The sequence below is a fragment of the Sus scrofa genome, chromosome 9, assembly GCF_054392235.1.
Source record: "Sus scrofa isolate SSC_HxYL_T2T_F1_AM1 chromosome 9, Sscrofa_HxYL_maternal_Yorkshire_Landrace_v2.0, whole genome shotgun sequence".
Taxonomy (NCBI): domain Eukaryota; kingdom Metazoa; phylum Chordata; class Mammalia; order Artiodactyla; family Suidae; genus Sus; species Sus scrofa.
The window spans coordinates 1,053,289-1,066,819 of NC_139391.1; the positions used below are offsets into that span (position 1 = coordinate 1,053,289).

At 56.7% G+C, this 13,531-nt stretch overlaps 2 protein-coding genes across 3 annotated transcripts in view; one reads left to right on the plus strand and one right to left on the minus strand.

Moving 5' to 3' along the window:
* Positions 1 to 13,531, plus strand: part of LMO1 (LIM domain only 1) — a 137,738-nt gene that overhangs the window by 23,404 nt on the left and 100,803 nt on the right. The window lies entirely within an intron of this gene.
* Positions 652 to 12,869, minus strand: LOC146399646 (uncharacterized). 2 transcript variants are annotated; one of them, XR_014814501.1, is made up of 4 exons: positions 10,115 to 12,869; positions 8,920 to 9,536; positions 6,235 to 6,412; positions 652 to 4,547 (listed from the first exon to the last, which is right to left on the minus strand). XR_014814501.1 is itself a non-coding variant. In XM_084974970.1 (3 exons), exons 2-3 carry the CDS (start codon positions 9,580 to 9,582, stop codon positions 6,353 to 6,355), a joined length of 723 nt encoding a protein of 240 aa, XP_084831096.1. In that variant the 5' UTR covers positions 9,583 to 12,671; positions 12,788 to 12,865; the 3' UTR covers positions 5,941 to 6,352. The 2 variants fall into 2 exon arrangements, 1 of the variants encoding a protein (XP_084831096.1); XM_084974970.1 differs by lacking the exon at positions 652 to 4,547 and having other exon boundaries at positions 5,941 to 6,412; positions 8,920 to 12,671; positions 12,788 to 12,865.

Consider the following 13,531-nt stretch of genomic DNA (forward strand, 5'->3'; position numbering starts at 1 on the left):
GAGGTCCGTGCTCGTTCCCCGGCGCCTTCGTCAGGGGCTGGATCCGAGCAGTCCCTCCTCCAACTCAGATCCAGACCCGTCCTGTGGGGGTTGCGTCTCCAGGCTCCACCCAGGACCCTCTCTGAGCAGACCCCCCGCCCTGGGTGACCCATCCAGGCCTGTCCCCTCCTCCCTGGAAGCTGGAGCCGTGCTGGGGGTGTTCTAGTGCAAGACAAGGTGGCTGTGACCAGGGACCCGCAAGGGAATGATGAGATGACGAGACACGAACTGCGACCCGGAGCCTCCCTGCTGTGTGTCAGGGTGAGGCGGGGGAGGGAGCCCGGCCCTGCCCTCCGCAGTGCCTGGTGCTGCCTGGGCTCTGTCTCTCCACCCAGATCCCCGCTTGAGCTCTTTGCGTTCTGCTTTTCCATAATTACTCCAGAGAGGGTCTGGTTTCTCCCTCAGGCTACCTTACCTCCTGCTCTGGGAATCCGGGGCGTGTTCACCTGTTCTGCATCCTGGGATGGGGTGTCGGGAGGGCGGCTACGGTGTCCCATCTTTTAAAAAAAATTGTGTTGAAGTGTAGCTGATCTGCAGTGTGGTGTCTATTTCTGCTGTACAGCAAAGTGATTCAGATATGTATGTCTCAATATATATATACACATATGCATATTTTTTCTTTTTCACATTCTTTTCCAATACGGTTTATCGTAGGATATTGAACATGGTTCCCTGTGCTATGCAATCGGACCTCGTTGTTTATCCACCTGCTCTGTAGCAGTTTGCCTCTGCTCATCCCTAAACTCTGAATCCTCTCCTCCCTCACCCCTCCTCGCCCGTGGGTCCAAGTCTGTTCTCTGTGTCTGTGAGTCTGTTTCTGTTTCATACATATTTTGATTTGCGTCGTATTTTAGATTCCACATGTGAATGATATCATGTGGTATTTGTATTTATTTTTCTGACTTACTTCACTTCGTATGACAATTTCTAGTCCATCCATGTTGCTGCAAATGGCATTATTTCATTCTTTTTCATGACTGAGTAGTATTCCATTGTGTATATGCACCATATCTTTCTCCATTCATCTGTCAATGGACACTTGGGTTGCTTCCATGTCTTGCCTGTTATAAATACTGCCATTATGAACGTAGGGGTGCATGTGTCTTTTTGAATTAGAGTTTTCTCCAGATAGATACCCAGGAGTTGGGTGGCTGGATCATATGACAACTCTATTTTATAGTTTTTTGGAGAAATCTCCGTGCTGTTTTCCATAGTGGTTCTACCAATTTACATTCCCACCAGCAGGGTAGGAGAGTTCCCTCTTCTCCAAAACCTCGCCAGCATCTGTTAGTTGTAGACTTTTTAATGATGGCCATTCTGACCAGCATGAGGTGGCCCCTTGTAGTTTTGATTTACATTTCTCTGATAATTAGCAATATTGGGCATCTTTTCATGTGCCTGTTTGCCTTCTGTATGGCCTCTTTGGAGAACTGTCTATTTAGCTTTTCTGCCCATTTTTTGATTAAGTTGTCTGAGCTGTTTGCATATTTTGGAAATGAAGGCCTTGTCTGCGCATCGTTTGCAAATATTTTCTCCTCGTCTGTAGGTTTTCCTCTTTTGTTGTTGGTGGTTTCCTTTGCGTGTAAAACCTTGTAGGTTTGATTAGGTCCCATTTGTTTATTTTTGGTTTTATTTCTAATGCCTCAGGAGACTGCCCTAAGAAAACCTTGTATGGTTTATGTCCGAAAATGTTTTGCCTGTGTTTCCTTCCAGGAGTTTTATGGAGTCATACCTTACATGTAAGTCTCTAAGCCATTTCGAGTTTATTTTTGGGTGTGATGGGAGGGTGTGATTTACATGCGGCTGCCCGGCTTTCCCAGCACCGCTTGCTGAAGAGACTGTCTTTTGTCTGTTGTATGTTCTCGCCTCCTTTGCGGAAGATCATTGCGCATCGGTGTGCGGGTTTATTTCTGTAGGGTCCCGCAGTCTTGGATCCAAATCCTGCTCCACCACGTAAGGCTGGATGGCCTTTAGCGAGTCACGTGACTGCTCTAAGCCTCAGTTTCCCCGTCTGTAACATGGGAATCATAACATGCCTGGCCAGCAGTTCAGCCAAACAAGCCTGCGAAGGGCCACGCGCACAGCAGGTGCTCAGTAAGAGCCGACGCGCTGCGCCTTAGCTGCGCCTGCGAACCCTCTGCGGGGCCCGGGGGGCTCTGGTGTGGCCTCAGTGGCGAACCCTGAGATGAGAAATCCTGGTTCAGGAAGGAGGTGCTCCCAAGACAAGCTTGTAAAGAGGAGACGGCAGAGGACCAGGAGGGAGCGCCAGGCTGGCGTCTGAAAGAGGGTGGGTGCTTCAGGCTCCGTGCTGCAGAGCGGGGACTGTCCCTGTGCGTGGGGACTCTGGTGCGAAAAACTCGCCCGAGCTGCCCTGACGGGGAGCAAGGGAGCCGGGCTCCTGTCACAGCCCCTGCTGGTCACTGGCCCAGTCCTGTGTGCCCTGCGATTGGATGCATCAACGTGACTGGGCTAAGGGACGCCCAGACAGCTGGTTCCAGAGAGGAGGGCGCTTGAAGGGGTCGGCTGCAGAAAGAGGTTGTCCCGGCTGGTGGGCTGGGCATCCTCCCAACCCCCCGAGGGCCTGAAAGGCAGAGGGAGGCCTCGTTCGCCCTCCGGCCTGCGCCAGGCCATCCGTCTTCTCCCGCCCTCGGACGTCTGGGTCCTGGGCCCGGGGACTCAGGCTGAAGCCCCTGCCACTTGCCTGGTTCTCCTGCTCGCAGAAGGCACATCACGGAGCCTCACCGCCACAACCGCGGGAGCCAGTTCCCGGAATAAGCCTCCTGCCTACCCCCACCCGTGCCGTTGGTTCTGCCTCCCTGGAGACCCCCGACTCGTGCCGCGGCACCTCCGCACACCCGCTCTCCTCCCAGGACCCACGTGTGAGGCGGCCGGAGCTCCCAAGCCCAGGTCGTGGGGGGACCCGGCGGAGCAGGTCCAGGGCGGCTGCAGCGGTCCTCGGCGTGGGGCCAGCGCGTGAGGCCAGGCGTGGCCTCGAGGGGCCGGCGTGGGGTGAAGCAGGAGCAGCACACTCCCCACTGGGCACACCCAGCCTCGGGACGCGGCCCCTCCGAGCCCGGAGCGCTCTCCGGAGGGCAGTGCCGACGGCTGCTCATACCGCAGCACCGCGTTTATACGGTCCCGGGCACTGGTGAAGGGCTTCGTGTCATTTACTGCCACAACCCTAGGAGCTAGAGGCTGTAACCGTCCCCGGGGGTGAGGAAAACGAGGCTTGGCAGAGTCCTCGCCGGTGCCCGGGGTCACGAGTAGAAGTGGACGGGAGTGGACGTGACCAGCAGGCTTGACCAGCAGGGGGCGTCAGCAAGGAGATTCCTGAGGGCTTCTCTCTGCTGGGGACCAGCCTGGACCCCACCCCCCGGCTTTATCAGGGACGCTGAAGTTGCCAGCTTAGGTGACTCATGGTCACACATCTGACCCAGCATCTAAAAGGATGCCCGAAGGCGGGGGTGAAGGGAGCTCCCATTGTGGCTCGGCGGTAATGAGCCTGACGAGCAACCATGAGGACTCTGGTTTGATCCCTGTCCCCGCTCACTGGGTTAAGGATCCAGCGTTGCTGTGGCTGTGGTGTAGGCCGGCAACTACAGCTCTGGTTCCACCCCTAGCCGCAGGCACGGCCCTAAAAAGCAAAAAATAAAAAATAAAAGGATGCCCAGCACAGTGGGCTCGGGGTCCTGGTGTTGCTGCAGCTGCGGCTTAGTTCATAACAGTGGCTTGGATCTGATCTCCGGCCCAGGAACCCCATGTACCACGTGGCGGCCAAAAGAGCCCCACAGAGGTAAAGGGACGATGGTTTTTAAATGGAGTCACGTGGGGTTTTTTCCCCTTCAATTGCTTGAGTGCCCCCCCAAAAAAACCTCCATTCAGCCAGAGACGCCCCATAAAAGGGAGGCGCAGGGCTGTTGGAGCAGAGCTGCCACGAGCAGACCCCCCAAGGGAACTGTCTGCAGAGACACGGGCACATCGCAAGCCAGGCCTGACTGCGAGAAAAGGTGTTCTAAGTTCCTAAGGCTCCGTTTACACAACGGAGTCAAGCCTGGTGGACTCAGGTCTCCGAGGTTTCCTCTCCGCCGCCGCAGAAGGAGGATGGGGTGAGACGCGAGGAAGCTCTTCTCGGAGGGCAGGCAGAGGGAGCAGGCCGGCGGCTGGGTACCGCTGAGCGGCCAGCGGGAAGAGCTGCAAAGGGTCGGAGGGGCCTGGGGTCTCCCAGTGAGGGGTGTCTCCTCTCCTCTCAGCTCCTCCGTGAGGATCTGAGCCCCGTGGGGGTCACGCGGGAAAGGCACCAGCGAGGCAGCAGCTTAGAAATGGCCAAGGACTGACTTCACTCAGTGTGAGAATCTCTAGGTCCATCCATGTTGCCGCACGTGGCATGGTCTCCTTCTTTTTTATGGCTGAGTAATATTCCCTTGTATATATGTACCACATCTTCTTTATCCACTCCTGCTGTGTCATTCATGACATCCTGGATGCTGGCCGCTCCGCCCGCCTGGGTCCTGGCAGGAGGACAGTGACGATGTGGATCAGAGCCTGTGGCTAACTTGGACATGTAACATGGTGAGAAGTAAACCTTCACTGTAGGTCCCTGAGATTTGGGGACTGTTGGTTGTCACAGCAGAACCTAACTTCTACCGGCTGATACAGGCTTCACAAGCAGAAGCCAGCACAGGCCTCAAGGACTCAGCACCTCAGTGGCCACTGGAGCTGAGACCCGTGAGAACCCACGGGCAGGCTGTGCCCCACGCAAGGGGCCAGCTGCCCCTGGTGGTCAGCTGCCACCGTTGGAAGAAGGGGTAGAAAGAAGACGTGCTGAAGGAAGGAGGAAGTTGTGCTCAGGGCTGGGGTGTTGACAGACGGAGCGTTTATGCAAAAGGTGTGAAGTTGACCTGAAAGACACGCTTTAAACTAGAAAAGGCTGCGCTCTCTTTAACGGATGAGTTAAAAGCTCTGCCGACGCCTTTCCCGGCACCGGTGGGAACCCAGGCACCGAGCGAGCTGAGCTGAGCTGCGGCGGATGCAGGTCCAGGCCCTGGCGCGTCTCCAGGGAGGGACCTCGGTGGTTTTGCACCTGCCCAGCTCAGCTCCGTCTGACCCAGAGCCCGGGCCTCCCCTCCGTTCCTGTCCCCAGACGCCTCCTGTCCCTGCCTGGGGAGGACACGGCTCAGGCAGCGAGAAGGATGGAGAGAAGGCCGTTTCCTGCGGCTGCCAAGTCCTGCTTTAGAAATAAGGAGAGCGGGCGAGACCTCTCCTCAGGGGGAGCCACCCCTGCCCTCCCTGCTGGCGACCCAGCGCAGCACACCACCCTCTGCCACCGGCCCAGCGGAAACCCAGGCCACCCTTGAGGTCAACTCCTCCTTCCCTCCCCTCCCCCAACACGGCCCCCCCCCCTCCTCCCTCTCCCCCCTCCTCCCTCCCTCCCTCTCCTCCTCCCCCTCCCACTCGGTCCCAAGCCCCCTGGCCTTGCCCAGGGGCGGGGCCCTCCAGGCCTGTCCTCTGCCACCCTGCCCAGCTCTGCCTTCAGGCGGTTGTTGCCCTTGTCCTCGTTCCCCTTCCTGCAGGGTCACCGCGGGCTCACTGTGTCCCCGGCTGCAGCTCCCCACCTCCTAGGCGGCAGCCCCACAGCTCTCCTCTCTCTGGGTCGCAGGAGCTGCTCCCTTGCCCCCTCCTGTCCGTCCTGGGGTGGGAACTGTCCCCGCTGTTCCCAGCCCGATACCCTCCACTCCCTAACCGCGCGCACACCCCGAAACAGCCCTGACTCTTCTCGCGGTGCTCAGCCTGGCGCCGTCTGCGCCTGCCGGGCTGTGGCTGACTGCACCTCGGTGGAAGCGGGTCTGTGCGGATGGAGTAGCAGGCAGAGAGCACAAAGGTCCGACTCCTGGCACACGGTTGTCCCTCCGTAACGAGACGCTGTAATTAACCGTAACCCCCCAACCACTGTGGAAGCGTCCTGCATCCTGGACCCCGCTGCCCCTTTCCTAGGAGAGGCAGCCGTCATCGTCCTTCTCCTTAGCCCGCGGTGCAGGCGTATCCCTGCCGCGTCCACCAGAAGGGCCCTGCTGAGCTCACGGCTCACCATCGTGCTCCCTTCAGCTCCGTGGTGGAGTCCAGGCTGCTCCGCCTGACCCACGGGCCCTCCCTGCCCATCTCACACACACACATACACACACACACGCACACACTCACAGGCCCATCCAGGTCTCCAGGTGGGGACCGTGTCCTCGTCTCCCGGGCCTCCTGCTGCTTGCGCTCTCAAGCCTCGTGCCGTGGATGCGTGCTGCTCCGTGAAGACCAGTGTTGTCTTTCAGAGCTTCCCCCAGCAGCCGGCACAGGGCCTGACCCACAGCAGGTGTTCAGCACATACCTGTGGAAGGAAGGAGGGAAGGGGGAGAACAGTTGAACGGCATCTTCTCTCTGCCAGGCCCTTGGCACGTTATCTTCTGTCTGCATAAGAGCTGCTGGCCTTTCATAGAGCTGATATAGACATCATGGGTTTTACAAGGTTTTTTTAATTCAACTATAGTGGATTTACAATGTTAGTTTCTGGTGTGCGGCAGAGTGATTCGGAGCTATGTACATATGCATAGATTCTTTGCCATTATGGATCATTATATGACACTGCATGTAGTTCCCTGTGCTAGGCAGTGGGACCTTGCATACCTTCTACAAAATAGTTTGCCTCTGCTAATCCTAATTTAGTCCTCCTTCAACCCTTTTCCCCTTCGGTAACCATAGTTTGTTTTTGAAGTCTGTGAGTCTGTTTCTGTTTTGTAAATAAGTTCATTTGTGTCATATTTTATATTCCACATATGAATTATAAGGTATAATTTTTCTGACTTACTTCACTTAGTATGAGTCTCTAGTTGCATCTATGTTGCTGACAGTGGCATTCTTTCATTATTTTTAATGACTGCGTAGTATTCCATTGTGTATGTGTACCACATCTTCTGAATCCATTCATCTCTCGATGGACATTTAGGTTGTTTCCATGTCTTGGCTGTTGTGACCAGTGCTGCCATGACCATTGGAGTGCATTCTCTTTTTGCACTAGATGGATGCCCAGGAGTGGGACTGCTGGATCATATGGCAACTCTAGTTTTAGTTTTTGGAGAAACCTCCATACTGTCTTCTGCAGGGGCTGCACCAGTTTACATCCCCACCAGTAGTGTGGACGGGTTCCTTTTTCTCAAATTCTCGCCAGCGTTTGTTATTTGTAGACTTTTTAATGATGGCCATTCTGACCAGCATGAGGTGGCCCACTGTAGTTTGCATTTGCATTTCTCCAGTGATTCGCAGTATTGGGCATCTTTTCATGTGCCTGTTTGCCTTCTGTATGGCCTCTTTGGAGAACTGTCTATTTAGCTTTTCTGCCCATGTTTTTTTTTTTTTTATTTTAAATTTTTTTATTTTCCCACTGTACAGCAAGGAGATCAAGTTATCCTTACATGTATACATTACAATTACATTTTTTTCCCCACCCTTTGTTCTGTTGTAACATGAGTATCTAGACAAAGTTCTCAATGCTATTCAGCAGGATCTCCTTGTAAATCTATTCTAGGTTGTGTCTGATAAGCCCAAGCTCCCGATCCCTCCCACTCCCTCCCCCTCCCATCAGGCAGCCACAAGTCTCTTCTCCAAGTCCATGATTTTCTTTTCTGAGGAGATGTTCATTTGTGCTGGATGTTAGATTCCAGTTATAAGTGATATCATATGGTATTTGTCTTTGTCTTTCTGGCTCATTTCACTCAGGATGAGAGTCTCTGGTTCCATCCATGTTGCTGCAAATGGCATTATGTCATTCCTTTTTATGGCTGAGTAGTATTCCATTGTGTATATATACCATATCTTCCGAATCCAATCATCTGTCGATGGACATTTTCTGCCCATGTTTTGATCGGGCTGTTTGGTTTTTCTTACTGAGTTGTCTGAGCTGTTTGTATATTTTGGAAATGAAGGCCTTGTCTGCGCATTGTTTGCAAATATTTTCTCCTCGTCTGTAGGTTTTCCTCTTTTGTTGTTGGTGGTTTCCTTTGCGTGTAAAACCTTGTAGGTTTGATTAGGTCCCATTTGTTTATTATTGGTTTTATTTCTAATGCCTCGGGAGACTGCCCTAAGAAAACCTTGTATGGTTTATGTCCGAAAATGTTTTGCCTGTGTTCCCTGCCAGGGGTTTTATGGTGACCCTTAGACATAGTGGTTTTATGACTAATATTAGCCAGAACTTTCTACGTGGGATTAAGATTGCAAGGTTGGAATTGTCAATGGTTGGAATTTGGACGAGAGCAGGATAATAGATTTTAAATTGGACCTTGCAAGGCCTCTTAGGGAACTCTGGAGATGCCTGTTGTCTTGGGGCTCCAACCTCACCCTTCCCTAAACACGGTGGAGGGTGGGGGTAGGACAGTGGAGGGATTCTTTCTTCTAAGAGCCGTGTGCTGATCCAACTAGGATTTTTGTAAGGTAGCTGCAGAGACATGAGGGAAATGCTGGGAAAAGCCAGGACCTGGGACAGAGGGATGCAGACTCAAAACTCAGGCCCGGGACGACCTGCTCTTAGGGACGTAGACGCAGCCTAGCTTTGGGGCTGGGGACGAGAACCTGACTGCGGGGCTGAGCATACTCTCAGGCACAGGGTTACGCAGTAAAGTAGGCATAGACCCAAGCCCCCCTCTTCACTCCCTAGAAGGAAACCAAACCTGTAACTGACACCCAAACCCATGAATTTAAAACAATGGTTAAGACTCTGGAGTCAGACTGCCAAGCTTTGAATGTCAGCTCCCCTCCTAACTGGCTCCGTGATCCTGGACCCATTACTTAACCTATCTGTGCTCAGTCTTCTAATCTGTGAAATGGGGCTGATGGGTTGATTACCTCGTAAATCAGGTCAGGCGAAGAGCCTCGGTGGCGTGGAGCTGTCACAATAGTGCCGGCACCCGGGAAGCGCAGTGGAAACGGTGGCTCATGTTTGGACGTCTTGTCTGGAAGCTCAGGGAGGAGGAACGAATCCCGGGTCAGGGCTTTGCCAGAAGAATGCAGCTTCCCGTGGAGGAAGCGGAGGGCAGACTTGAGGCCATAATTAGATGGCCCTTGGGGGCGTGGTGAGGGCGCCAGGTGACAGGGCCAAGGAGGGAGAGCAGACGAGGTGGCAGAGGAGACCCGGCTGCCCTCAGGGTGCTGAACAGCCACGAACAGGTTGTTACCGGGTAAGGCATGGGCGGAAGGACGTTCCGGAATGAGTCCAGGGCAGGGGAGAGTTAGGGGCTGTGGGCGGGCATTATAGAGGCGCCCAGGTAGGCGGCTCACCCCCAGCCCAGGCAGGGACAGAGGCCCCGGGAGTCGGAACGGAAGTGCGCCCTGCACGGGGATCGGAAGGGCGCTTCCCAGCGCCCAGGCCCTGCCCCCTGCCCCTCTTTCTCCCTTTGTCCGGGGCATAGGCCCTCCTCTGGGCAGCGCCCTGCCCTGCTCTGGTCCCGGGGATTCCTCCCTGCCTGGGTGCAGAGTGAGAAGTATCGGCTTCCACAGCTGTCGTTTCATAGCCCCAACCCCGGGCCCGTCTACCCTGAGGGCTTTTCTGCAGACGGTGGCAGAAATCACAGCGGAGGCAGACGCGGGTGCCCGGCCACGGCTCTGCTGCCCTCCGAGGTGGTGGCCGAGGCCCCCGTGGGCCTCCCTCCTGCAGGCAGAGCCACCCCCACTCCTCCCGGACCCCCTGACTGGGAACCGCGCCGCTCATCCAACAGGTAGAGGCCGCCCAGCCAGCACAGCCGGGGCCTTCTCCGCCCCAAGGGGACATGCCTGAGGGCCCCTCCTTCAGCTGGGCTCCAGCCACGTCTCCCGGCCTCAGCCCAGCCATGCGGGACCCCCCGGCGCACTGTGTGGGGTGGGCGGCAGCCAGGAATGGGGCTAAATGTGAGGGCCTGGGCCCTGGCCACCAGGTCCGATCCTGGCACCACCACTTCCTAGTAGGGATGCTGAGCCTCCTCCACTCAGATCTGCCCACCCCCCCAGCGCCCGCCCCCCACCTCAAGTGGCTTCCCCATCTGCCAAATGACAATACCTGGCTCACCTGCCCTGAGGCCACGTGCAGGTCAGGACCGGCAGAGCTGCAGCCCTCAGGTCCCTGTCCTAAGTGCTAGCTCGCTGTTGCTGTCATCTCTCTGCGGCTCTCCTGCCTGAGCCGCGAGCCCCTGGGAGAGAAGAGCAGCCTGGGACGTGGGCAGGTGAGGGGAGAGGGAAGAGAGGGGGAAGCAAAGCGAGACAGCGGAGATGGGACAGGAAGGCTCATCACGCCTCTGCACAGGCCCGTGAACCTCTCCTCAGCAACCCTGGCAGACGGTGGCTTAGCTTCCTCTTGCACACTCCCCGTGACGGGGCGCTCACTCTCCTTTCAGGTTGCTGGATTTCTTGGAAGACTCTGAAGTGAGCAGGTGCTTCCTTGTACGTGTCAAGCCTTTTAGCAGAACACCTGTCGCTGTGGCCCCACCCAGTCCAGGTGTCTGTGGACCTCCCTTTCCCAAGCGCTTGGGGAGAATTTCCAGAAGCATCTTACACGATTTGTGCTCACGGGGGCCGCCAGCTGTGCCAAAATCCTGGCCACGATTTCACTGTTGCCACGGCCACCACAACTGCCACCCCAGAGCTCCTGTACCAGGGATTTGCATGGCGGAAACCGGTGTCTTCTGGGCCTCCCTTTCCAAGTGAGGGCTGCCCTGCCTCCAGCCGTGCCTGGCTGGGGGTCCCCAGCTGCAGGGCCAAGACCCTGCATCGCCTCTGGGGCTCTGATCTGGCTGGATTGCCCGTATCCCAGCCACCATCACTCCTCTGGGTGAGCTCTCAGCTGGGCCTTCTCCCTGCTCTGTCAGGGCCCCGGAGCCCATAGAGAGTGATGGTGTGTCGGGTAAATCCCAGGCCTTCCCCCCGCATACTTCTTGGCAAATCCTGGCTGCAGATGCTTGCCTGAGGGTGTGCCGCGGTGCTCCCATGAGAAGTCTCAGGTCGGTGCTCGCCCTGCTCCGTTACTTTCCCCAACAGACGACTCGCGCCCTTGACCTCGCTGCGGCCTTCATTCTGCTCTCTGGACGGATACACAGGAAGTCAGGTCTTAATGATAGCGCTGATAATATTGATTGAGAGCTTACAGCGTGTCGAGTCTTTTCCCTCTATTGGAAGACTGCCTCCTTGCTGTGTGACCTTGGGCAAGTAAGCTGCCTCTCTGTGTCTCGTTTTCCTGATCTGTGAAATGGAGAGGTAATATCTACCTCACAGGCGTGCAGAGCAGGTCAGGTGACTGGGTACCGCAGGGCACTTAGACTCGTGCTTTGGGACAGAGCAGGTGCACAGGTAAGTCTTCGCGCTCGTTACCAGACGGTGTAGCAGCTTAGGCGCCGTTTTCCAGGCAAGGGAACGGTCTCTGAGCGGTGGTGTGACTTGGGGAAGCCACATGGTTGGTCAGGAGCTGGGCAGGGGTTATTCGAGGACCCAGTCCCTAGCCCCACTCTCAGATGCTTCCCCCCCCAACCCTCCCTGGAAACCCTCTCCCGGAACTTGGTCTCCTCTGGCAAAATGCCCCCAAGGCTGCAGCCACTGCCCTCAGGTGGTAATTGCTGAACTGTTGGTTGTCTCCTTTTAGGTTAGTGGAAGGTGAGGCCACAGTCACTGAGGTCCGGGGCGGGGGGGGAATATGAATGGGGGGGCAGGGGGGTTGGTCTGGGAGCCCAGGGCAAGACCAGAGGTTTTGGGGTGCCGTGGGAGTGGTGTCGGGGTGGCCCCCTTAGGTGCTCTGAATGCTGCCTGGGATGGGCTGGGAGCAGTGGAACGACCCAGAAATTAGAACCCAAAGAGGCAGCCTCCTTGTTCCACGGAGGTCCTGGTCTCTGACAAAGTGGCCTTGCTCCATAGAGGGGCTGTGCCCGGTGAGCCCAAGAGGACCAGCGGTGGCGATGGGGTGCCTGGCCCTGACGTCTGGGCTGCATGTGGATGTCTGAGGGTCGGGGAAACAACCCTTCAAGGTGTGAAGTGGGGCAAGGCCCCCACTCTGAGAGCCCCCGCTCCGTGGGCCTCAGTTTCCCTGATTGCTAATCGAAGGTATGCAGCCAGAAGGGGCCTGTTCAGGGCCAGGGCTCTTTTGATGGCGTTTCCTTTCTGGTGGGGCCAGGCTGATGCCTGGGAGAGAGCCCGGACTCGAGGAGGGATTGCGCTCCGACCACTGAGGATCCAGCTCCCAGCCCGGCTTCTGCCTCTGAGCTGCTTTGTTGTTGGGCCAAATACGTAGTCTCTCGGAGCTTGCTCTCCCGACTGGAAAAGAGGGAGGGATCACTGGCGACACTGGAGACTTTCCAGCCCTGTGTCCTGTGAGCTCCGCTTTGCCCGAGCTCTGAAGACCGCTGTGAGAGGCGGTGGAGGGCCCTGGGTTCTCCAGGCCTCCCGCTCCCCGGACAACAGGTCTTGCACCCCATCTCCTGGCAGTCGCTGCTGTGGGCACTTGGATGCATCAGGGAACAAAAAGACCATGTCAGGCCAAGCAGGGTTTGGAGGCGTCGAGTTATCCGTGAACGAAGGGACCTTGTTCTTCAAGGAACCAAGTCGGAACCCTTGCAAGTGGAGAGAAGGCGTCCATCGCGCTCCTGAAAAAGAAAAGGCAGTTTCTGCCAACTGTGTGTGCAGAAGCCACGCGAGCCCGCCAGTTTCCAGGCTGTCGGAGGTGCTCATTTGCATGTGGACAAGCTATTCACAGACGCACCCCTGTTCATCACAGCAGGTTCCCCGAGGCCCTCAGCTGCTCAACTGGGTGCGCGCGGGCCTGGGCGCCCTCCCCCTGGGCTGAGCACAGAGAAGGGGGCGGGGCGGGGCCGGGGTGGGCGGAGCTGAGGACTGAAGGCGGAGGGGCGGGGCGAGGGGCGGGTCTGAGGGCGGGGCTGAGGGGCGGGGCGGGGTCAGGAGCAGAGGCTGGAGCGGGCCGCGCTGGGCTCCAGGCGGTGCCCGGTAGCGGGGAAGGGGTGAGCCCTCTGTCCTGCGCGCGCGCGCGGACCGGACCGGACCGGACCGTGGCCCAGCCCTCGCAGCCCCTCCTGCGGAGAAGGTCTGAGCTGGTGCTGGCGGTTGCTGGAGTCCAGGGCAGAGCGGCGGCGCTGTGGATGGGGCGGCCGTCGGCCTTCGAAGCACACCTCTTTCTAAGGGGATTAGGCTTCACACGGGTCGGGTCGGAGAACAATTTATTATCCTGCCGCTGGAGCCAGGTTTCCCTTTGAAGAATGGTGACTCCTGGAGTCGGCAATTACTTCAAAATAAATTTACCGAAGACAAAATCGTGCCTCTTGGGTCAGTAAACGACTTGCCTGTTTGGGGCTGAGGAGACAAGGTGTTTATTAAGGACCGCCTTCCTCTCCTGCGCAGGTTTTTCAGTTTGAATAATTGTCCAATTAAATATAATTTGGAAGTCGGTGCTACCCCAGTACCTGGATGGTAGGAGGAAGAACCGCTCCGA